Source organism: Myxine glutinosa, chromosome 2 (genome assembly GCF_964187855.1).
Source record: "Myxine glutinosa chromosome 2, kmMyxGlut1.1, whole genome shotgun sequence".
NCBI classification, from domain to species: Eukaryota; Metazoa; Chordata; class Myxini; order Myxiniformes; family Myxinidae; genus Myxine; species Myxine glutinosa.
Genome location: NC_136262.1, coordinates 67,928,727 through 67,954,864, shown reverse-complemented (window position 1 = coordinate 67,954,864; position 26,138 = coordinate 67,928,727). Strand labels below are relative to the sequence as shown.

Genomic DNA, 26,138 nt, shown 5'->3' with positions numbered 1-26,138 from the left:
GAGTGATTGGTTATTATAGTCGGGCCTTAAGTAGGCCCGAGCGAAATTATTGTGTTACTCGCAAAGAGTTATTGGCTATGCTGGCTGCCATGAACCATTTCCACCCGTACCTGTACGGGCGGAAATTTTCGGTTCGAACTGTCCATTCCTCCTTGCAATGGCTCCTTCGGTTCAAGGAATTCCACATGATTGGATGATCGCGCCCCCACCGTAAATGTATAGTTTGAAGACCATTCCACAATTCGGTTAGCTGTGGGCGTGAGTCTGTTAGGTAGGGTGCAATGGAGCAGCGGGACATATTTATTTATGTTTTAAAACTGTCGCACTCAGGGTCAGGTTAAATGTAGAGGGAACTACACCTACGTGTCACACTAAGTTAAAGTTATAGGCCCGGGACGTGCCTAAGAGGAGGAGGGTGCAGTGTTGTGGATATGAGGATTGTGTTTTTTTTATTGAGTTTTTTTTTATTATTGCTTTATTCTGGACCCTCCTTACTCCAGTTCTGTATAAAGGTCAAAGGGCGTCCCATAATTAGGTCATAAACAATCACGTCAGCCAATCATAGATTTCCCCCTTGTTGATAGTTATATCTTTATTATGTGTATTAGGGTAAGGCCTTGTCTTCCATTAAGATGACACTCCATTGCACCAAGTGAAACAAGATAGATTCCCTTTCATTCCCATTCCCAAAATCTCCATTTCCAGCTACATCCCCTCCAAGTCTCCATTGCCAACCGCACTGGGCAGTTTGCCAGGTTTGTTACAGCGGTGGGTTGCTGATTTCGCCCCAAAGCCACCATTGAACATGTGCTCAGCTCGGGAAAGAAGGGCGTGCCCGCCCATCGTCATCAAGGGCGGAGCCAGAGGGCCGTGCCGACCAATCAGGGCCGAGGCGAGCTGACCGATGGGCGTGTCCTGAAGGCCGGCGGCTTGATCGCCTGAGTCGCTATAAAAGCGCGTGCGCAAGAACCGAGGAGTAGTTGGACAGGGAGACGTGCAAGTTGTTGAGTTGAGTGGTTGGACCAGATGAGCTTGGACAAGACGAGAGAGACGAGCCCTAAAAAGAGCACGCGACGTCCACACAGCCACAGCAGCAACAACAGCAGCTTGGGGCCAGGACGGCAGTTTTGAGCAGGGCCGCGAAGGAACGGCAGCTGCGAAACGCGCCGATCGTGCTGCAGGACCCGTTGGACCTTCCTCTCCCTCCAGCCATCCACCTCCTGCCTTTCCATCCTTTTGTGTACGTGAGTTTGTTCTGTGTGTCTTGTCCCTGGGTTAATTAAGACTGTAGGTAAGCTAGCGATTTTCACTGTGTCTCTAATATCTTCTGTACATTATTTTATTATCTTTCCTTCTCCTTGGTTACTTTGAGCATGTATATAATAGGAATAAATTTAGTAGTATTGCCAACCTTTTTGTCTTCTTCTTCTTCTTCACATGCGTGTCGCCTTTGTCTTTTCCCTATTGAATATCTGTGGCGCGATCCGGCCAACGTTCGGGAATCGGGTTAGTCGGGGTAACTGTTCGGCCGCGGTGCCATCCGCTCGGCAAATCAACATCCTTATCCGCGGTCCGTAACAATATGTAGAGCTGTGGTAGCAGTATTTGCCACAATGCCTGGACGATAAGCTTGTGTGCTCGAACTCCCTTGGAATATTGCTTTCCAGCCATGACTGCATCTGCAGTGTTTGGGCCCAAGATTCCACTTTCTGTCCAAACTAACAAGCCACTGTCTTGCATATGTTGCCAAATAACTTGGAGGAAATTCATTTTCGTGTGAAGTCCACCTCACCATGGAATCAGAATGTCTTTGTAATCAGGAACATTCCATCTCAGCTCCATAAGCAGAGGGAATATTGCTTGGTCAACCATTAAAACAACATGCTTCTGTTGTAGGGGATTCGCCACATGAATGATGCGTCTAACAACTGCGTTCATGGTGTTGATTTCATGTGCTGGATTGTACAATTGGCATGTAACCGACAGTCGTTTTCTCTGTGGCATTCTCACTGTAATTCTCATTGAAGCTTGTCCACGTCGGTTTAGGTTCCTCATTTTGACAATGAAGTACAAAAGTTGCATCTAACGCTTGTGCTTTTATGGCTGCAGGACATGACTCAATTGGTGCAGAGAACCAGTCAGGTATGATTTTCTCATATTCTGGTTCTGTTTTGCTCAGAACAATATGAACAGGAACTAATGCTTCCATAACTTGAGGAACATCCAGTTTGGCCTTCCTTGTTGGTTTAATATCTTCCAACAGAAGGGATGCTGATTGTCTTCTCTGCCAGACTGCAAACTGTGTGGCATGAAATGTGTTCGGGCCATCTAGAGAACCATCATTGATGTCAATATTGCCTGCTGTAAAATGTACAAATCTACCTGGAACTAGGTTTGAAGGTATAACAGCACCATTTGTTTCATCAATGCTTCTCAGTGTAATTTCGGCTAAAGAAGTGTCTATCCGCAAGACATCTCTACAACTCAGGGTATGTCCCGCCTTATGAAATAACTGTACCAGATGCTTCGAGCGTGTTGCCTGGTGTAAAGTGCTAGCAAGGACAATATGTTTGGGGGTCCACTTCTTGCCTCCAGAAGTGATATACACTAAATCTTGACAGACACTAAGAACGCGAGACTGTACTTCAGAATCAAAGTCATCAGTACTTTTGTTGGGCGTTTAGGTGTCTTCTTCTTCTGGTAATAGTTCATCACCATCATCTGTACCTGACGAGGACATGTGTTCAAAAACTTATTGTCCACCAATAAGAAGACATATGAACATGTACAGGCTCTCTGGTACACATGATATTGCATCTTCCTAGCAAACAGACAGACCTTTATGAGATGGTTGACTCAGTATATCAGATCGTAATTTCAATGCAATGTGAACCATCGACAAGAACATATTGTTTGCCTTAAAATGTGGAACTGCAGAGTTTATTTCCTTGTCATTCTGGCTTGTCATTTTGGAGATAGGTACATGGGAAAATTTGTTCGGTACCAAAAAAGTTTTTCTATCACCTGGAGCTTGGTCACGTAGTACGATGAAGTCATATACACGACATGACCAAAACTATGCGGACACCCCTTCTAATTAGTGGATTCGGCTGATTCAGCCACACCCATTGCTGACAGGTATATAAAATCAAGCACACAGCCATGCAATCTCCATAAACAAACATTGGCAGTAGAATGGGCTGTACTGAAGAGCTCAGTGACTTTCAACATGGCACAGCGATAGGATGCCACCTTTCCAACAAGTCAGTTCGTCAAATTTCTGCCCTGCTAGAGCTGCCCCGGTCAACTGTAAGTGCTGTTATTGTGAAGTGGTATGTCTCGGAGCAACAAAAGCTCAGCCGTGAAATGGAAGGCCACACAAGCTCACAGAACGGGACCGCCGAGTGCTGAAGCGTGTAGCGCGTAAAAATCGTCTGTCCTCGGTTGCAACACTCACTACTGAGTTCCAAACTGCCTCTGGAAGCAACGTCAGCACCACAACTGTTCGTCAGGAGCTTCAGGAAATGGGTTTCCATGACTGAGCAGTGGCACACAAGCCTAAGACCACCATGCGCAATGCCAAGCGTCGGCTGGAGTGGTGTAAAGCTCACCACCATTGGACTCTGGAGCAGTGGAAATACGTTCTCTGGAGTGATGAATCATGCTTCACCATCTAGCAGTCCGACGGACGAATCTGGGTTTGGCGCTTGCCAGGAGAACGCTACCTGCCCGAATGCATAGTGCCAACTGTAAAGTTTTGTGGAGGAGGAATAATGGTCTGGGGCTGTTTTTCATGGTTCGGGCTAGGCCCCTTTGTTCAAGTGAAGGGAAATCAATGCTACAGCATACAATAACATTCTAGACTGACGTTCCGCAACCTATGGGTCGCGACCCAATGTTTGGGTCGTGAAGGATTTTCAATGGGTCGCACGATCGTTTCAGAAATCGCGGGAAAAAAACTTTATCGACGATTTACTTCTCCCGACTGAACAGAACAGAGATCAAACGAACGCCGACACAAACTTTATAGTGTGGACTCATGTACAGCGCTGTACCGATGTACCGCGATGTACCGCGCGTGCATCCGGTCAGTCAGATCATACGTTTAGTTTCCGACACGCCAATGTCCATTGCTTTTCATTCGAAAGATTGAGCTGTGAGTGTAAGGTACTCGCCATGGCTGGAAGGTATCAGCCTGTGTTCCTGAACTATGGGTTCACCTTGAATATCGATAAGCACAATGTTCATCGACCACAGTGTGTGATATGCCTTGACGTGTTGGCCAACGAGTCCCTCAGTCCCCAAAAGCTGAAACGGCACCTCAAGAAGAAACATGGAGATCATGTCAACAAGTCGCGGGAGTTTTTTCTCCGGAAAGAACACGAGATGAACAACAGCAAGTCAGTAATGAGTTCGGCTGTTTTTCCGTCGAAGGGACTGACCAAAGCCAGCTACTTGGTGTTTATTTAATGTTGTTCATGATAACGGAACATTGAACCTGGATATAAGTTCAGATGCATATCGGGTTATTTCAGTAAAAGTTATTCTTGTTTTGTTTATCAGTTCATGTTACATTTTAAGTTCATCATCTATTCACGATGAAGATTAAAATAAAGTTCAAACACCATATCTTGGCGTGTCACTTTAATAATTAAAGTGTTATTTTATTTCACAAAGGATACACTGCCAATGAATGTTGTGAGATTCATCTTCATCTTCATCATCTTCTTCATCTTCATCATCATCCTCATTAAATCTTCATCCGGATTCATCGTAGAGGCGGATTCATCTCTTCAGAAGCTGCTAACAAGGCAGGGAGTTTACGCCTGATTGGCTGACAATAATATCAAGTGGGCGGTGTCTGTGATCGAAGTCGCAGCTCATTCTCAAGGGGGACGTGGTCTCTCGCTCTCTCTCTCCTCATGGTCGTGGAGATCCGTACAAAATAACAACAAAATAAGGACAGTGTTTGGTATGATTGTCGTCACTTTGCTTTATTGTTCAATTACGAATTATACCACTGTACAAAGATGATGAACCGAACCCTTACCAAGAGATTAACGTCATAAGCAATCGATATTTCCGTGACGGTTTGTGGGGGGGGGGGGGGGGGGGGTGGGGGAGGGGGGGGTGTTCGATGGGTCGCGAATGGATGCTTGGGTTTTTTATTGGGTTCTGGACTAAAAAGGTTGCGGAACGCACTTCTAGACAATTGTGTGCTTCCAACTTTGTGGCAACAGTTTGGGGAAGGCCCTTTCCTGTTTCAGCATGACTGCACAAAGCGAGGTCCATACAGAAATGGTTTGTCGAGATCGGTGTGGAGGAACTTGACTGGCCTGCACAAAGCCCTGACCTTAACCCCATCAAACACCTTTGAGATGAATTGGAACACCGACTGCGAGCCAGGCCTAATCGCCCAACATCAGTGCCCGAACTCACGAATGATCTGGTGGATGAATGGAAGCAAATCCCCGCAGCAATGTTCCAACATCTAGGGGAAAGCCTTCTCAGAAGAGTGGAGGTTGTTATAGCAGAAAAGGGGGGACCAACTCCATATTAATGCCCATGATTTTGGAATGAGATGTGTGATGTTTGGGTGTCCACATACTTTTGGTCAGGTAGTGTATATCTCTGATGTGTGTGGAAAGCCGTTCTCCAAATGTCATTCGACGGCTGACAAAAGATTGTGGAACATTCACTCCAGCTTCAATGGCAAGTTCACAGTAGCAATTCCACACTTCTGAAAGTTATAGTACGTGGCCTTGACTGGCAGCATATTTCAACTCCTTGTTCAGCCAAGCCTGGTGTTGGCTTAGCGGTTAGGGTGCCGGCTTGGTATCCTAGGATCCTGGGTTCGAATCCCGGTCGATCGCTGAATTAACGCAAGGGGGGTTGACTCAGCTTGCCATCCCATCCTTCTGAAGTCGGCAAATTGAGTACCAGTTCACTGGTAATTCCCTGTATGTCGCAATAGGTGACTTACAGGGTTGGCGGCAGGAAGGGCATCCGGCCATAAAACATTGCTTCGAAAAGGGGACCACGGTGCCCGAAAAAGGCCAACCCCTGCTCTGCGGGGAAAAATGGCCTCTAAAGGTGGTTTTTTTGGTCAGCCAGATCATTGGTAGATCAGTGTTCTGTGCTTCTTCCTTCATTTTAGTTGTGGTTCGCAAGAACTGCTTGTAACAATTTGGGGTGATACTTCCCTTCAGCAGCTATTAGATCATGTACCCCAGCAAGACGGACATGAAGCTGCTGGTCATATTTTGAAGAATCGAGTATCTCCTTGCTCATTTTCAATGTTGCTACTGAAGAAAGTTTTACTTTCGAATCAGAGTCTTGACAGAACAATGAACATGCATGCTTTCCAGTTCATGACCTTCATGCAACTGCGTAAATTTGTAGCAGTACTGCGAGCTTCTGCAGTGGTTGAACCTTTGAAACTTGAGGATGGAGCACTCTCAGTACTGGTTGATTGTTCAAGGCATTTGATTTTTCCTTTGTCTGTGTACAAAGCATAACATGATTTATGCCACACTAGTACCTGCGAAGAATCAGCACTTAGCACGAATGTGATTCTATCAATCACATCACGATTCTTTTCGTCTCAATTTGTGGCATGCCGATGTTGCTTCACGAAGAGACGATCGTCCTTTTTCTGTGGCTTCAAAAAGTTTGTCTGATTTACTCTGCTGGCATATAATGCAGTCTCCATATGCTACACACCAGCTGCTGGTCCTTTTCAGTTGCATTAATGACTCCATTCTGACCAGAAATGCAATATATATATATATATAATTAGACAATATAATAATAATAGTAATAATAATAATAATAATAATAGTAATAATAGCAATAAGCTGTGTTTATTGTTTCATAGATCTGTGCTCCATGTAAATATTTTCTTTCCACGACTTGCGTATGAGTTTTGTTTTGCATTTTTCAGGGTGAATGAGTCAATTGCTGGCCTGGTAAACAGCATATTTGGATTCAGCATACCTTAAAAGAGTTAAAAAGCCTGTTTACCAACTTTTCCTCAAAAATGCCTCATACACTACAACACCCATATCTGAAAAATTGGCCTAGTCTATCACACCTTTCCACACCACAACCACATCACAATTACACCGACACTCATTCAAAACCGACATGAGTGCTGCCAGTGCGAGGCATGTGCGAGGCATGTGCAACATGTTGAGTTCAAATTGCCATGCCACTAACTATAAAATACAATCCTTTCTGTATTACAGAGGGTTCAAATTGTAAAAGAAAAAAAAAAAGAAAAACACAAACATTGTCATTCATGATGTAGAATTAAAAACTATTTGGAGTGTTTGAATGTAGTAAAGGAAAATCAACCGCATCAAAATAAAAAAAGATGAAAGCGAAGTCGATGGCGCACCATCACAAATCCCCACGCATCCCATCTTAGGCAAAGTTGAAAGATGGCATACATTTCGACCAAGACTTAAAAAAAAATTCCCCTTTTTCACCCCTGTGAAAAACCCACCCCTTGGGGCATGAACCGGAGGTCAAATCAAAAAATCGTTACATATTGCATGCATCCTCCAATGTTGATTGCATATGCAAAGTTTCACTTACAAATGTTTCAAAATGTGCCCGAAATTGCATTTTTTGGTATTTGACCTTTTGACCCTGTCTGAGGGGGCAGGGCCAAAAATAATACTGCCTTGCACCCATGGGCAAATGTGGTAATCATAACTACCAAGTTCGGTGAATCTCTGCCTAACCATTGGGCAGACTGACAGACAGACAGAGCCGATTACAATATCCCCCTGTTTTTGTTTTTTAAAGCTTTAAAAAAATTATTATTACAGCAAACAGGAACACATACTCACAACAGTAAAGAGCACAATGAAACAGGATTTTGACACCTCACAACAGCACTCACCAGCGTGAACTGTTCCGTTTTGAAGTCGAAATCATCCACAGGTGGGAGCAGTCAAGTGAAAAATGACAAAGGATTAATCTTGTGGATACAGAATTGTTACTTTGGATTGAGGCTTTGCTGTTATCATTATTGTGAGGTGCAAATCAGCAATTTCTAGAGCTGTTAAATTAAGCAAATCCAAGTTTCAAAGGATATCCAACTTGAGTGTCGACACAGCTTCAAGACAAACCTACAAAAAAGGGATCAGGACTTAAATAACATTGCTTATCATCATTGTCCTTCAGTTAGTTTCTGGAAATTAATCTAATAAACATGGGGATGACTCATGAACTACACTTTATGCTCAGCAAGAAGAAAAATAATGCAAAAAGGCAGTTTGGCCTATCCTGCCTACATCATATCCCAAATATAAAGAAATACGAGGATGGCACCTTGAACCTCTTGATTTGCAGCCAAAAAGATTGTGCTTCAAGCCGCAAAAGAGGAAGAAAGTTGTTTCTTTTTTTTTGTATTGATCAAAGAGCTAATGCTCAGGGCTAACCAGTATCTGATGACTGGACATATCAGCAAAGCCTAGGAATTAACAAGATTAATGGGACAAATTGGCCGAGGTCACCACTCACAAAGATAGAATTAATCTCACAAGAGTGGCGTCAATACGTACAACCAGGTCCTGGTCTTGCAGGAGGGACAGCAGGACTGTGTAGAGCATTGGCCGTAGATCTGCTTTGAATTTGACAGCCAACCACTGTCCGATTAGCCAAGTAACACGCCGCCTGATCACCTTGTATCTGTTTCACATGCACCAAGGAATGGGGCTTCACTAAATGATACTACTCTTTATGACAATGCTTTCGGACCACAAACATTATCAAACAGAATGCTGACGAGATATTGGCCTTGTTCAAACATTCAAATTATGACTTTGGCCATATAAATTTCCTCCAAAACATCACACTGGTTACCTGCACCCACAAATCGAAAAGCGGGGTTAAGCGATCGGTTCATAAAGGTCAACATAAGCCGAAATTTCTAAAATTGTCAATTATCATCTGAATTACTTGAAATTTGAACAGGATTTTCATATCACCTCACTGAATTTAACCACCAACTATTTTGAAGTCAACATAGGCCAAAAATAAATAGGCCAACAAGTGAAACATAGGCCAAAAAGTCAACAAAGGCCAAAAGGTCAACATAGGCCAAAAGGTCAACACAAGCCAATTTTCTAAAATCCTCAATTTTCATTCAATTTACTTGAAATTTGAAGAGGATTTGCATATCTGGTCACTGAATTCAACCACCAATTATTTTTTAGGTCATTAAAAAATTAACATGGGCCTGATTTCTAGAATTGAGAGATAGGGCCAATAACTATATGTTGTATTACGATACAGTCGGACCTCGACATTCGCGGACCCCGTGTATTCGCGGGTTCATAACCTGTGACCTGCTTTCTACATTCACATTTTCTGTATTCGCGGTTTAATATATATATATACAGTGGAACCTTGACTTACGAGTTTAATTCGTTCCGTGACCGAGCTGGTAACTCAAATTGCTCGTATCTCAAATCAAATTTCCCCATTGAAATGCATTGAAATGCTATTAATCCGTTCCAGCCCGCCAAAAACCACACCAATTTTTTTTTAAATATACAGTATATATAAAAATATCTCGCGCTTTATATTTCACCTGTATGCAGCATACAAGTTGGCAGGATGGCCTAGACTGGAGGTACGCACACTTGACTCTAAAGTCTAAACTGTCCAGCCTGGGTTTGAATCCCGACCCAGCTATAACCTGTCATGGGTGAATCACAGGCAGGGTGATTCATCAATGTGTGTACCGCTAAACTGGGCGCCCCGTTTGCGTCCCATTAGTTGTTGGATGTTAAGGATCTCACCGTGTTTTCCACAAAGAGAAGGCGAGCTATCGCCGGCATTCTGAACAAGTTGTGGCCTGGCATGCTCTTCTCCTCTGCCGTTATATACGTCCTCCTCGACACCTCGCTCATGTTTTTCGACGATTGCGTGTTTTATATCCAAGCACATCATCCTCTTCTTCTTCTCAGCACTGCACTTGCCACTCACTTTCTTAGGCCCCATGGTTAAAACTAAGAAATTTTCCGAAATAACCAAAATGCGAAAAAAAAAAAAATGCAGCGCTGTACGACAGAGATACGTACTGTACTTGCACGGCAAGATAACCACGTGACCAGAACCCACCTGGCGGCGTGAACTCGAAATAACCAAAATGCGAAAAAAAAAATGCAGCGCTATACGACAGAGATACGTACTGTACGTGCACGGCAAGATAACCACGTGACCGGGTGGCGAAAGCTCGTAACTCGGATCTCGGCTCGCATCTCAAAGCAATAAACCGCCCGAGCGACGGCTCGTATCTCGAAAAACTCGTAAGTTGGGGCACTCGTAAGTCAAGGTTCCACTGTATATATATATATATATGTCCCCTGTATATATATACAGGGGGCTGCAAAAGTAGGAATACAGTAATGAAAAACAAAACGTGCGCACAAAACGTATTTTATTGATTATACAAGCATATCAATAATAACATATCAATAATAAACATATCAATAATAAACATATTAATCCCTCAAAAGTTCAAACTGTTCACTCACAATGACCCCCCCCACCCCCCACCGTCTTGAAATTCCTGGATCCGCCCCTGACATCAACTGTCAACCACAGAGTCTGCAGTGAGCACTTCATGAAGGATGATTATGTACGAGGTAGGTAGGCACGCAAGCCACGTTCTGTTGATGCCATGATTCAGTTCATACAGGAGGCTTGCCAGGAAATTGATGCTGATAAAGACCTTTGTGCCAGAGTGTGCATGGGTGTCCACACTCGACTAGTGGAGTGTGTGAATGCCGGGGGCAAACAGTTTGAACATTTGAGGGATTAATATGTTTATTATTGATATGTTATTATTGATATGCTTGTATAATCAATAAAATACGTTTTGTGCGCACGTTTTCTTTTCATTACTGTATACCTACTTTTGCAGCCCCCTGTATATATATATATATATATATATATATATATATATATATATATATATATATATATATATATATATATATATATCTCATATCCACATATATATATCCACATATAAAAAAAAACATTCTCATATCCACAATATATATATATATATATATATATTGTGGATATGAGAATGGTTTTTTTTTTTTTGTTGTAGTGTAAATTGTTGTAAAATATCGCCCTCCTTACTCCAGTGTTGTATAAAGGTCAAAGGGCGTTCCCGTAGTTAGTTCCATAAAGCATACATGAAGGACACCATAATATCCCTGTTCAGTAGTTTATTTCCTTATTCTGTGTATTAGGTTAAGGCTTTGTCTTCCATTAAGATGACACTCCATTGCACCAAGTGAAATAAGATAGATCCCCTTTCATTCCCATTCCCAAAACCTCCATTTCCAACTGCGTCATTGCCAAGCCTCAATTGCCAGCTACATCCCCTCCAAGCCTCCATTGCCAACTGTACTGGGCAGTTTGCCAGGTTTGCTACAGCTGTGGGTTGTTGATTTCGCCCCAAAACCACCACTAAGCATGTGCTCAGCTCGGGGAAGAAGGGCGTGCCCGCCCATCGTCATCAAGGGCGGAGCCAGAGGGCCGTGCCGACCAATCAGGGCCGAGGCGAGCTGACCGATGGGCGTGTCCTGGACACTAGCGGCTTGATCGCCTGAGGCGCTATAAAAGCGCGCGCGCAAGAGCCGAGTTGTGGTTGGACTAAGCGAGCGTGGTTGGACCAAGCGAGAGACGTGCAAAGAAAGGCGCGTCAGAACGTTGGTTGGTGGTTGGTGGCGGAAAGAGAGTTGGTTACAAAAGAGAGTGGGAGAAGTAAAGAGAAGTGCGGCGGAGTGAGGCAGAGTGAAGCCAAGAAAGACAGCAAGCCTTGTGAGGGTTGAGTTGAGGAGGAGCACAAAAAGGGACACCAAGAGTTGCGTTGACGCCACCGAGGTTTTCCCGCCAAGAACGCGAGGAGTCGGAGCTGTCACCTCCAGCCCTGCCGTTTGCAGGGACCTGACCCTTCCTCCCCCTCCAGCCATCCACCTCCTGCCATTCCTATCATCATCCCCCACGTGAGTCTGTCTTTTGTTTGTTCTGTCCTGGGTTTAATTAAGACTGTAGGTAAGCTAGCGTTGCACTGTGTCTCTGAGTTCTTCTGTAAATTATTTTCTTATCTTTCCTTCTTCCTTGGTTTCTTTCAATCCTGTACATAGTAATAAATTATATTTGTATTCCTTACCCTTTGTCTTTCTTCTTCTTCACATCCTTTGCTTTAGTCTTTTCCCCATTGAATATCTGTGGCGCGATTCGGCCAACGTTCAGGAATCGGGTTAGTCGGGGTAACTGTTAGGGCCGCGGTGCCATCCGCTCGGCCAAACAACATCTTGTCCGCGGTCCGTAACAATTGGTGTCGGGAGCGAGATTGGACCTGAAGCGCGCTTAACGCGCTCAAAATTACGAGCTGCTGAAATTTGTTTTGTTTTAAAGAAAAACCTGAATTTTGAAATCGCGCCATGGCTAGTCAAGGCGATCGGATGCCGGTGGGGGAACTAGAAGAGGGGTTAGGGGTAATCCAGGACCACAGGGAGGAAACGGAGGAGAGCAATGAGGAGGTGGTTGAGGAGGTGTCAGGCACGCAAAATGGCGTCCTCGCGCACACGGGTGTAGCGGCACCAAATTTAGCGGCGCCCGTGACCGTAGCAGCACCGGTGGATTCGAACCTTTTTTTGCTACAAATGGGGGCCCTTATGGACAAAATGGGTGAGCGAATAAGGGACGAAGTGAGGGCTGATAGTGAGCGATTGAGAGATGAAGCGAGGGCTGATAGTGAGCGATTGAGGGACGAAGCGAGGGCTGACAGTGAGCAATTAAGAGAGGGGTTGAACAATAAATTTGAGGGGTTAGACAATAATTTAAAGGGGTTAGACAATAAATTTGAGGGTTTAGACAATAAAATTGAGGGGTTAGACAATGGGATAAAAGAGGTGAAGAATGGGTTAATGGGGCTAGAAGATAAGATGGAAGGCAAATTGCAGGAAATAGGGGAGCAATCCGCCCGGGAAATCAAACAGATGGGGAACCAGATAGAGGAGGTGAAAATCGGGTTAGAAGGTAAATTGGATGCTCAGAGAGATGAATTTGGACAGATGAGGGTGGCATCTACAAAAGAGATGGAGGAGATGAAGGAGGAGATACGACGAGGTGTAAGCGAGGTCTCGGGGGTACGCGAGGAGGTAAAGCGAGGTGAGAAGCGTATGGAGAAAGAGGTGAGGAATAATACGGCTAGGTTACAAGGGGGCATAGAGGACCTGACGCAGGAGGTGGAACAGCTGACAGTGGGACAGACGGAGTTAGTGGAGCAGGTACAAAGGAATACTGCGGTACTAGGAGGGTTAAAAGCGACACAAAGAGACATCAAGGACGACTTGATAGCGACGAAGAGGCAATGTCAGATGGTACGTGAGGGACTGACAACGAGGTTGAACGAGGTGACAGAAGTAATGGAGACGAAGGACCGGGAGGTGAGGACGCACATAGAAACGGTCAAGGTAGCCTTAGAGGACGAAATTGAGGAGACGCACCGGGAAATAAAAGAGGTGAAGCAAAAGTTAGAGAAGGTGGAAGAGGGGGTGAGTAAATTAAGAAGAGACGGACAGAAACCAAGAGAGAAATACAGGAGGAAGTGATGGAGTATGTGCAAGGTCGGTGCTCAAATCATGATGATTTGCTCACTAACCAAATAAAGAGTTTGCAGGTGGCGAAGGAGGTGCGGAGACGAGGTGCCAAGGTGAGTGGCGATATACGCGGAAATGTATATGATGTGAGGGGAGCTTCAGTCGGCTTGGGGGTTGATTTGGACCCGGGTGTTCGTGAGAGGCCGTTGGTGAAGTGTGCGACAGGTACGGAGTGCGAAAGAGGAGGTGTGCGAGAATGTCCGACTCTGGGGTGTGTGAGGAAAAAGTGCGCGCCAAGGAGTGAGTGTGCTGTCGAGAGTGAGTTAGTCGTAGCGCGTGTGCGAGGGGCACATGGAAGCGCGGAGTGGGGAGTGTTACAGAGGATGTAACGAAAGAGTGCACACCAGTGGTGAGTGTTACGGAGGATGTAACGGGAGAGTGTGCGCAAGAGGATGCGCGAGAAAGGTGTGTAACGGACGGGTGCATGAGGAAAGAGTGCGCTGTCAAAAGTAAGGGTGAGTGCGCGACCGAGTGTGGAGGTGAAAGTAGCAAGAGTGACACGGAGCGTGAGTTGGTTGTGGCAGGTGAGAGAGGATGTACACCTGGAATGGTAGAGCGTGTGTGGGAATGCACACTGGAATTGGTAGTGAGGCACGTGGTTGGGTGTGCAAGTGAGAGCACACCTGTGGTTGTCACAGAGGAGGTGACCGAGGAGGGGGCGCGAAGAGGTGTGTTGGTGAGGTGTGCGAACGACGAGTGTGTGCAAAGGTGTGCGGTGGTCAGGTGTGTGACAAAGTCGGTAAGCGGGATGAGTGTACCTGGGTGTGTCAGGGAAGGTGCAATGACAAAGAGCATGGAGACGGCTGGATGTATGAGTAAGGAACGGGCTGCGGGGTGTGAGCATGCAAGTCGAGCATCGACGGTGACCGGGTTAGCGGTTAGAGCGACGTATAGCCGAATCGGGCCTTCGGTGCGAACCGGGCACCTATGCGTGCCGCGGGGATCCGCGGCGGTTTCGAAAGAACCGCCGTACGCGATCCACGCTGGGCCTCGCTCGGAACGGCCGCGTCCGTGCTCCACTAGGCCGAGCGGGCAGCCCGATAGGAAGGGTCGTCATGGCGACCCCTTTTTGTTGAGGCGTTCCGGCAGGTCGAGATCGGGCCATTGGATGGCTCCGTGCCGAGGTGGTGCGTGGGATCTCGGCCCGGGTAAGCGTCCTTCCCTGCACCGAATGCCGGACGTATCCAACCGCCGGCACCAAGCAACCCGCATTCATTGCTCGGCTTTGCGAAGCCGAGCTTTGGAGATGAATTGGCGCACCGAGAGGCACTAGTGAGTAGACTGTGATGATGAGGATAGTGTTTTGGACCCGAAATTAGAAAAACAAAATTTGATGATTGGCAAAGGATTGGTAGAGTGATGATTGGTAGAGTGATTGGCAGATGATTGGCAAATTTTTGATTTGTTGAATTTGGTGAGCAAAATTGATAGTAGAAGATGCCCGATGTGGTGGGATGGCAACTTTGCCATCTCTCACAGCGGGGGCAAAGGAGCACTAGAGTTATGGGGTTTATGGCAGTGAAAACTAGCCCGGGAGGGTTAGGATATAATGATAGGGACCGAGAAGATGACCTTAGGTAACGATAAGATTAGGTAGTGACAATGATACCTGTAGTGGGGACGCAAGTACATTAGAGTGGATGATAATGACGTGGTATGTGCTTAGTTTAAAGGGAAGACGGGGAGCACTAAGTTAGCAGGGCAACAGGTAGATTAGATGATGCCGTGTGAGTGTTGGAGGTGTATTCAGAAGTGTATTGTGAAAAGTGTGTGGTTAAAAGGTGTGATTGCAGAGGTGTGCAACTGAACAGGTGTATGGAGCAGTGTATGAGTGAGTGATAGTGATGTGAGTTGTGCTGACCAAATGGTCCAGGAAGGAAGGAGGGTGCAGGTGGCAGCAGGTGATTGCACAGGTGCACAACTGCAGGTGAATGGAGAATGGTTGTGAAATACATGGAGTGTGGAATACATGGAGTGTGGAATACATGGAGTGTGGGATATCTGGAGTATATGGAGTATTCGAATGGATGGTCGTGGAGTGAGTATGATGGAAACTGTGGAGTGGAGTGGATGGTGCGGAGGTGTGAATGGGGGAAGAGTGGACCCCCATCACGAATACCCGGGGAGGGTAGTGTAAGTGTTAGGTAGAGGGTACAGGTAAATTGTGGTTGGATATTGGCATCTGTGGTGCGGGTAGTTGCACAGGAATGGAGTTTGGATGGGTGCATTAGTGACGTGGAAATGGCTGGACGTGTAGCCTGTTAGTGTGTGTAGTTGGTTTGGGCACTCCACCACTGTGAGGATGTCGGCCAGGTGAGGCCGCAGGTGGGCTCTGGGAGCCGGTTGAGTTGCTGTGGATGGGGCCCGAGGATCCGGAGGACGGACCCGGGTAGCCCAGTGCCAGAGGGCACCGAGGGGTGACAGAGCCAGGAGGGGCCTTCCCCAATTAGATAGGTTAGGGTGAGGAGCTAGGTAAGCTCGGGTGGCAACTGCAGTGGTGGAGGTGTGCAGGTGGGTAGACCTGCTGGGAGAGCTACACGACCCAGCCCGGAAATTGTGCAAGGGCACAGGGAGATGAATCGGGGGAGTGAGACCCCAAATTGAGAAGCACCACAGTTTCGTCAATGGGAATTGGTTTTTAGAACCCAGGGAAAGACCCCGGGTAGTGTAAAAGTGTGTTAATGTCATTTAGAGGATAGTTAGGATTAAGAATCTCCTCGCACCATCTGCATCCACTCACCTGAGGTGAAGTAACTCCACACCATGCCATGTTTTATTATTTTTATTGTGCAGATGTTTGGAATGTGAGACGCATCATGACGTGGGTGTGACATTGTGCTTGTTGTTCCATCTCTCCCTCCTTATGAGGATTGATGATGAATTGGGTGATGGCAAATTTTGGTTAGAGGGATTGTGGAGACGAATTTGGTATAGGGGAAATAGGGGGAAGATGTGACGGTAGTGACGGATTTGTAAATGTGTAGATTGTTGTAAATATGGGGTAAGGGCAAGGGTAGAGTAGGTGACAGGGGGGGTGACGTATGGTCGGGACGAGCTTTCTCACTTCGCTCTCCGTACGCACTTCGCCTTGCATTGCCTGTATTGATGTGTACCCTTGTGACCTTACCCCTCGCTCATCTGTCTTTTCCCCCCTTTGTCTCCCACATGAGGACCTGTGCGCCACTGGGCGCCGAGGGGAGCGTGCGTGAGTCGGCCATTGTGCGCCCGAACCTCTCGCAACCACAGCTGTCTGCATCGATGCACCACCACGTCTGTGGCTGAGCACCACTTATGGACCCCATGGGTTGGGGCATGGCCCCTCTGCTGGAACCGGCCATGAAGGCCCGATATCTTGCTGGCGGACCTTGGCCACAGGGCACCGATGCCCCACAGGTGAACCACACTAGTCGGCCCTGTGGGCCATAAATAAATAAAAATGGACACGTTGGGTGCAAGTTTTATTGCAAATAGGCCGCCAGCAAAGAAGATGACAACATCTGGAAGAAAGCAATAGCCAGCACAGGGAGCCGAAGAGCAAGACACCACCAAGGGTTTGTTGGTTTTATTTTTTATTCATGAACAGTAATGACTGTGCACCGATTGGTGCTTGAGGGTGTATTGGTGCGTTTTTGGGTGCTTTCATGGTGCATTGATGCAGAGCAGACTGTCTCCCCCCCCAGAAAGAACAATCACAGGTCCTGGGTTAGTTTTGTAAATAAAGTAACGTCATTGTAAATAATGCTCCCCACCGTCCATGTATAGTTTGAAGACCATTCCGCAATTCGGTTAGCTGTGGGCGTGCATCTGTTAGGCAGGATGCAATGGAGCAGCGGAACATATTTATTTATGTTTTAAAACTGTCGCACTCAGGGTCAGGTTAAATGTAGAGGGAACTACACCTACGTGCCACACTAAAAGTTAAAGTTATAGGCCCGGGACGTGCCTAAGAGGAGGAGGGTGCAGTGTTGTGGATATGAGAATGTTTTTTCTTTGTTGTTGTTGTAGTGTAAATTGTTGTAAAATATCGCCCTCCTTACTCCAGTGTTGTATAAAGGTCAAAGGGCGTTCCCGTAGTTAGTTCCATAAAGCATACATGAAGGACACCATAATATCCCTGTTCAGTAGTTTATTTCCTTATTATGTGTATTAGGGTAAGGCCTTGTCTTCCATTAAGATGACACTCCATTGCACCAAGTGAAATAAGAAAGATCCCCTTTCATTCCCATTCCCAAAACCTCCATTTCCAACTGCGTCATTGCCAAGCCTCAATTGCCAGCTACATCCCCTCCAAGCCTCCATTGCCAACTGCACTGGGCAGTTTGCCAGGTTTGCTACAGCTGTGGGTTGTTGATTTCGCCCCAAAACCACCACTAAGCATGTGCTCAGCTCGGGGAAGAAGGGCGTGCCCGCCCATCGTCATCAAGGGCGGAGCCAGAGGGCCGTGCCGACCAATCAGGGCCGAGGCGAGCTGACCGATGGGTGTGTCCTGGACACTAGCCGCTTGATCGCCTGAGGCACTATAAAAGCGCGCGCGCAAGAGCCTAGTTGTGGTTGGACTAAGCGAGCGTGGTTGGACCAAGCGAGAGACGTGCAAAGAAAGGCGCGTCAGAACGTTGGTTGGTGGCGGAAAGAGAGTTGGTTACAAAAGAGAGTGGGAGAAGTAAAGAGAAGTGAGGCGGAGTGAGGCAGAGTGAAGCCAAGAAAGACAGCAAGCATTGTGAGTGTTGAGTTGAGGAGGAGCACAAAAAGGGACACCAAGAGTTGCGTCGACGCCACTGAGGTTTTCCCGCCAAGAACACGAAGAGTCGGAGCTGTCACCTCCAGCCCTGCCGTTTGCAGGGACCTGACCCTTCCTCCACCTCCAGCCATCCACCTCCTGCCATTCCTATCATCATCCCCCACGTGAGTCTGTCTTTTGTTTGTTCTGTCCTGGGTTTAATTAAGACTGTAGGTAAGCTAGCGTTGCACTGTGTCTCTGAGTTCTTCTGTAAATTATTTTCTTATCTTTCCTTCTTCCTTGGTTTCTTTCAATCCTGTACATAGTAATAAATTATATTTGTATTCCTTACCCTTTGTCTTTCTTCTTCTTCACATCCTTCGCTTTAGTCTTTTCCCCATTGAATATCTGTGGCGCGATTCGGCCAACGTTCAGGAATCGGGTTAGTCGGGGTAACTGTTAGGGCCGCGGTGCCATCCGCTCGGCCAAACAACATCTTGTCCGCGGTCCGTAACAATATATATATATATTGTTGTGGATATGAGAATGGTTTTTTTTTTATTGTTGTTGTAAAAGGTTGTTGAAAATATCGCCCCTCCTCCCTCCGTTTGTGGTTGTATAAAGGTCAAAGGGGCGTTCCCGTAGTTAGTTCCATAAAGCATACATGAAGGACACTATAATATCCCTGTTCAGTAGTTTATTTCCTTATTCTGTGTATTAGGTTAAGGCTTTGTCTTCCATTAAAATGACACTCCATTGCACCAAGTGAAATAAGATAGATTCCCTTTCATGCCCCATTCCCACTCCCAAAACTTCTACTGCCAACTACAACAGCCGCCATTGAGCATGTGCTCAGCTCTGGGAAGAAGGGCGTGCCCGCCCATCGTCATCAAGGGCGGAGCCAGAGGGCCGTGCCGACCAATCAGGGCCGAGGCGAGCTGACCAATGGGCGTGTCCTGAAGGCCGGCGGCTTGATCGCCTGAGGCACCATAAAAGCGCGCGCGCAAGAAGTGAAAGTGTGGTTGGACTGAGTACGAGAGGAGTTGAGTAAGGGATCCCTACAAGAGCAGCTTCAGCCACAGCAGCAGCAGCCACAGCAGCAGCAGCCACAGCAGCAGCAGCCACAGCAGCAGCAGCCACAGCAGCTTCAGCCACAGCAGCTTGGGGGCCTTGACGGCAGTTTTGAGCAGGGCCGCGAAGGAACGGCGGCTGTTAAACGAGCTGATCGATAAAGGGCGGCGGCTGCTAATCCCCGACCCGACCGTGCTGCGGGTCCAGCTGAACCTTCCTCCCCCTCCAGCCATCCACCTCCTGCCATTCCTGTCATCATTCCCCGCATGAGTCTGTCTTTTGTTTGTTCTGTCCTGGGTTAATTAAGACTGTAGGTAAGCTAGCATTGCACTGTGTCTCTAATATCTTCTGTAAATTATTTTATTATCCTTCCTTCTCCTTGGTTACTTTTGGTTGTATATAGTAAATAAATTATATTTGTATTCCTTACCCTTTGTCTTTCTTCTTCTTCACATCCTTCGCTTTAGTCTTTTCCCCAATGAATATCTGTGGTGCGATTTTGGCCAACGTTGAGAAATCGGGTTAGTCGGGGTAACTGTTCGACCGCGGCGCCATCCGCTCGGCAAACAACATCTTGTCCGCGGTCCGTAACAATATATATATATATATTGTTACGGATCTCAACGTCGGCCTTTTTTCCCCTTAAAAAGGGGGGATTAATCCCCTTGTGTGCGACTGACCGACGTGAGTCCTGAAGTTGCCCAGCTCCCTCCGGAGAGGCAGGTGAGCAACCTCGTTCGCGACCGCGGACAAGATGTTAATTGCCGAGCGGATTAGCAGCCGCGGCACGAACCATTAACAGAAACTAGACCCGATTCTAAACGTTGGCCAAATCGTGCCACAGGTATCCAATGGGGAAATCACTAAAACTAAACGGATGTAAAGGAAAGAAGGCAAGGTAGGAAGAACAAATATAATTTATTACTAATATTTACACAATCAAAGGAACCAAGGAGAAGGAAAGATACGAAAATAAAGACAGAAGGATGGAAGGATCAGAAGACACAGTGCAATACTAACTTATCTAAACAGGCTTAACTTATACCCCAGACAACATAAAGGACGGACGACAATCTGACTCACACGGGGAATGATGATAGGAATGACAGGAACGAATGGCTGGAAGGGGCGGAAGGTTCAGCTGGAGTTTTGCTCCCGCCCGGGACGTCGGGCTCGACCTCGACGGCCACCGATGCCACAGCAATCTGGTTCCCGCTTAGCAGCGGGTCGAAGCTGCGTGTCACAAGGAGGCCGGACTACAGTGGTCTCAAAGCTGCGGTTGGTTCACTCCACTCTCTCAGTGCTCACTCCTCCACTGGACTCAACTCCGCTGCTCCTCCTCCACTGAACTCAACTCCACTCTCTCGGTGGACTGCGGTGGGAGGCTCCGGGTGACGGGTTCTATATCGCCACACCCTGGAACGCTCGCGAAACTGCCCGATCGTTCTTTCTCCGCCTTCTCAAGCCAAACCCCTCGTGCTTGGTTGGTTGATCGGGGCTGGCTCACTCCTCCTTCCTATGACGAGGTGGAGACACGCCTTTCTTCTCCGAGCTGGCCGCGTGCGTAATGGCGGCAAATGCAGTTGGTAATGCGGTTGGCAATGGAGGTTTTTGGCAATGAAAGGGAATCTATCTTATTTCAATTCGGTGCAATGCAGAGTCAACTAGTGGGAAACACAGCCTTAAACTAATACACATAATTAGGAAATAACTATTTAGAAGGGTATATGGTGGCCTACGTGCATGCGATGGATTAACTAAGGGGACGACCTATGATCTTTACACTTAACGGAGGTATTTACAAGAATTACAACACTATTTACAGAGGGTGATATTTACAAACATGACACAGGATTCTCAAATGCGCAATATATATATATATATAAACATACATATGTATATATACATACATATATATACATACATATATATACATACATATATATATACATACATATACATACATATATATATATATACATACATATACATACATATATATATACATACATATACATACATATATATATACATACATATACATACATATATATATATATATACATACATATACATACATATATATATACATATACATACATATATATACATATACATACATATACATACATATATATACATATACATACATATACATACATATATATACATATATATATATATATATATATATATATATATATATATATATATATACACATACATATACATACATATATATATACATACATATACACACATATATACAGTGCATTCAGAAAGTATTCAGACCCCTTCATTTTTTTCACAAAGAAAATGTTGCAGCAACAACAACAACAACATGCATTTTAAGGCCATTTTCCCTACTAGAGCGGGGGTTAGCCTTGCGGTCCCCATGACAATCTTCTCCATTTTGCCCTATTTTCTGCATCTCTCCTGGTTAACCCCCTTGCCTGCATTTCTTCTTCCACCATCTTTAGCCAAGTCTTTCTCGGTCTTCCCCGTCCTCTACTTCCTTCTACATTCATTTCCATCACTCTTCTCAACCAGTCACTTTCATCCTTCCTCAACACATGACCAAACCATCTCAACCTGTTCCTCTTCACAGCATCAATCACAGGCTCTATTCCCATCATCTTTCGCAATTCATCATTTGTCTTCCTCTCTCTCAACGATACTCCGCACATCCGTCGAACCATTCGCATTTCCACCCTTTCCAACCTTCGTTGCTGCTCGACATTCATTACCCATGTCTCGCTCCCATAAATCATAACACTTCTCACACATGCAGCATACACTTTTCCCTTCAGCTTCAACGACACTCCCCTCATCATCAGCACGCCACTCAGTTCCCGAAACTTCTTCCATGCACATCTCACTCGAGCAACCATTGCCGAGTCTGATCCACCTTCTCCATTCAGCATGTCTCCGAGGTAGCAAAATGTTTTCACACCTTCCAGCTTCACGCCGTCTCCAAGATCCAACTCAACATTTCCTCCATCTGCAGCTCCCCCTGTGCACACCTTACATTTGAATGTAGCTGCCACACTGGTTAATGACCCTCTCAGACCACTACATTTTTGATGAACCCATTCAGCGCACATTGTACATTGAATGGAGTTCACTCCGACACCCTTCCTACAGACAGCACAGGGCCACTTCCCAGTTCTTTCCACCTCACCACATGCTTTACCACTTGCCATCACCTTCGTCTTTCCGATATTCACCTTTAGACCTTTTGTCTCCATACATTCCTTCCACTTGTTCATCTTTTCCTTCAGTCCATCCATACTTTCCGCAATCAACACCAGATCATCTGCAAACAACAACTCCCACGGTAAACCCTCCTTTACGTTCTGAGCCAGCACCTCCATCACAGCTACAAATAGTAGTGGACTTAGTACCGACCCCTGATGCACTCCCACCTTCACCTCAAACTCACCACTGTTCCCGTCCTTCGTCCTTACAGCTGTGCGCGCTCTTTTGTACATTGCCATCACTACTCTGATCAACCATTCCTCCACTCCTAACTTCCTCAATGCCCATGTCAATACTTTGCGTGGAACCCTATTGAATGCTTTCTCCAGATCAACAAACCCAAGAAACAACTTCTTCCTCTTCTCCATGTACTTCTCCTGCAACTGCCTCACAATGAAAAGCGCGTCTGTCGTTCCTCTTCCTGGCATAAATCCAAACTGCATTTCGTCGATCTTCACTTTCTTCCTTATCCTCCTCTCCAACACCCTTTCCAATACCTTCATTCCATGCTCCAATAACTTTATCGCTCAGTACGAGCCACACTCCAGAGGGTCACCTTTCCCCTAGAGGGACGAGGGTACTTAGTTCCCAATCCACTGGAATGCGTCCTTCTTTCACCACCAGATTACAGATCTCTGTCATTCTCTTCACACCCCAACTTCCTGCTGCCTTCAACATATCTCCCACAACTCCCGTCGGCCCTCCCGCTTTTCTACCCTTCATTGCTTTTATCGCTTTGGTTTCGAAACCATATATTTGGTTTCCGGTTCCTCGGGCGAGTGAAGCGTACTTCGAGCTCTCCACGGCATCGAAGTTTAAGTGTTTTCCCATTCTTGTCTTTGTCAAATTTCCACTGGTTATTTTGCTGTGTACTGTTGAATTGTGTGTTTCTGGTTGGTATTGGTTTGTAATTCGTACAAACTTGTGTGTAGTTAATCGTTTTCTGAGTCGTACCTCGTGCGCGGCCTGGTAACTTGGGGCTTCCCTCCCCCCCCGTCGGTGTTTTGTCGGTTTGGGTTATTTCCTTCGCTGTATTGCTTGTTTCTTTTATTTTATTTTCTCCACCTCACCTCACCTCCCTAGACAAAGAATTCTTTATTGATTCTTTCTCTCCTCCCAGACACGTGCTTGTTCGCTCTCCTCCTCGTCTCGGCTTGTGCCCCGCCCCCTGTATCTCGTTTCTCTTCCGCCTCTGCACCTTCCTTCTCAAATCCACGTTCTCGCTTGGAGACTTTTCCCAGATTGTTTTTCATGGTTCTGTTTGGATATTGTTGGAATATGCTTAAACCGCAGCCGTGATGCTCACGCACCCCCCCCCCCCCCCCAGAATTTCCATGTTTTAAACGTTTCCCAGTGTGTACCCTGGTCAGAATAGGTACACCGTATCCCTGCGTGTCGTAAAAGACGACTAAGAGGGTTGGCGTCAGGAAGGGCATCCAGCATCAAGCCATAAAAACATTGCCTCAAAAAGAGAACCATGACAATTACAAGTACATATGGGCAGGGTGTAGCCCGAAGTGGAGATCGGTTTCTGAGGTTTGGGACATGGAATGTAGGGACAATGACAGGGAGATCAGGAGAAGTGGTGGAAGTATTGGTCAGAAGAAGAGTGGACATATGTTGTGTGCAAGAGACGAGATGGCAGGGAAGTGGTGTGAGAATGGTGAAGGGTAGGCAGGGACAGAAATACAAGTTTGTGTGGCAAGGGTGCCCGGAGGGCGTGAATGGTGTTGGTGTCCTGTTTTCTGAGGAGTTTGTAGACAGTGTGGTGAGTGTGACTAGAGTGAGTGATAGGTTGATGATGGTGAAAATGATGATTGGAAAGCTCTTGGTGAATGTCATCTCGGGATATGCTCCGCAGGTTGGTCGAAGCAATGAAGAGAAGGACAAGTTCTGGTGTGCGATAGAGAAGCTGATGGAAAACGTGAAAGATGAGGAGTTGTTGTGGTGGGAGGAGACCTGAATGGACATGTGGGAAGGAGTATGGATGGTTTTGAGGGAGTTCATGGGGGTTACGGATATGATGTGAGAAATGGAGAAGGTGAAAGGATTTTGGAGTTTGCTGATGGAGCTGAATTGTTGATTTGTAATACTCAGTTCCAGAAAGAGGATAATAAGCTTGTTACAGACACGTCAGGTGGGTCGACGACAACCGTTGATTACCTGATGGTGCGTAGGCGAGATAGGGGGCACCTCCGGGACACAAAGGTGAGGGTCAGAAAGCAGTATTCAGGATTGCAAAGCACATAGCGAAAGAGAGGTGTGATGTGATGGGGGTGAGTTGCTTGAAGGATGAAGTGGGACAAATCGTTGTCGACCCAGATGGAATTAAAGGAAGATGGAAAAGATATATGGAAATGCTGTTGAATACAGAGAATGAATGGGATGGCAACATAGAGAGTAACCCAGTTTTAGGACCGGCAGAGAATATAACTGAGAAGGAAGTTGAGGAAGCGATAAAAGCAATGAAGAGTGGAAAAGCGGGAGGGCCGACGGGAGTTGTGGGAGATATGTTGAAGGCAGCAGGAAGCTGGGGTGTGAAGAGAATGACAGAGATCTGTAATCTGGTGGTGAAAGAAGGCCGCATTCCAGTGGATTGGGAACTGAGTACCCTTGTCCCTCTATACAAGGGGAAAGGTGACCCTCTGGAGTGTGGCTCGTACCGAGCGATAAAGTTATTGGAGCATGGAATGAAGGTATTGGAAAGGGTGTTGGAGAGGAGGATAAGGAAGAAAGTGAAGATCGACGAAATGCAGTTTGGATTTATGCCAGGAAGAGGAACGACAGATGCGCTTTTCATTGTGAAGCAGTTGCAGGAGAAGTACATGGAGAAGAGGAAGAAGTTGTTTTTTGGGTTTGTTGATCTGGAGAAAGCATTCGATAGGGTTCCACGCAAAGTATTGACATGGGCATTGAGGAAGTTAGGAGTGGAGGAATGGTTGATCAGAGTAGTGATGGCAATGTACAAAAGAGCGCGCACAGCTGTAAGGACGAAGGACGGGAACAGTGGTGAGTTTGAGGTGAAGGTGGGAGTGCATCAGGGGTTGGTACTAAGTCCACTACTATTTGTAGCTGTGATGGAGGTGCTGGCTCAGAACATAAAGGAGGGTTTACCGTGGGAGTTGTTGTATGCAGATGATCTGGTGTTGATTGCGGAAAGTATGGATGGACTGAAGGAAAAGATGAACAAGTGGAAGGAATGTATGGAGACAAAAGGTCTGAAGGTGAATATCGGAAAGACGAAGGTGATGGCAAGTGGTAAAGCATGTGGTGAGGTGGAAAGAACTGGTAAGTGGCCGTGTGCTGTGTGCAGGAAGGGTGTCGGAGTGAACTCCATTCAATGTACAATGTGCGCTGAGTGGGTTCATCAAAAATGTAGTGGTCTAAGA

At 46.3% G+C, this 26,138-nt stretch overlaps 1 protein-coding gene across 2 annotated transcripts in view; it reads right to left on the bottom strand.

Annotated features, from left to right (window-relative positions):
- IPO11 (importin 11) overlaps window positions 1–26,138 on the bottom strand; it is a 326,013-nt gene that overhangs the window by 106,273 nt on the left and 193,602 nt on the right. For both annotated transcript variants that reach the window (XM_068108036.2, XM_078773404.1), the window contains exons 16-18: window positions 8,574–8,700; window positions 8,105–8,138; window positions 7,910–7,950 (exon numbers count right to left, since the gene is read on the bottom strand). In XM_068108036.2, the coding sequence (XP_067964137.1) occupies window positions 7,910–7,950; window positions 8,105–8,138; window positions 8,574–8,700 (202 nt within the window). The remainder of the gene's footprint in view (window positions 1–7,909; window positions 7,951–8,104; window positions 8,139–8,573; window positions 8,701–26,138) is intronic.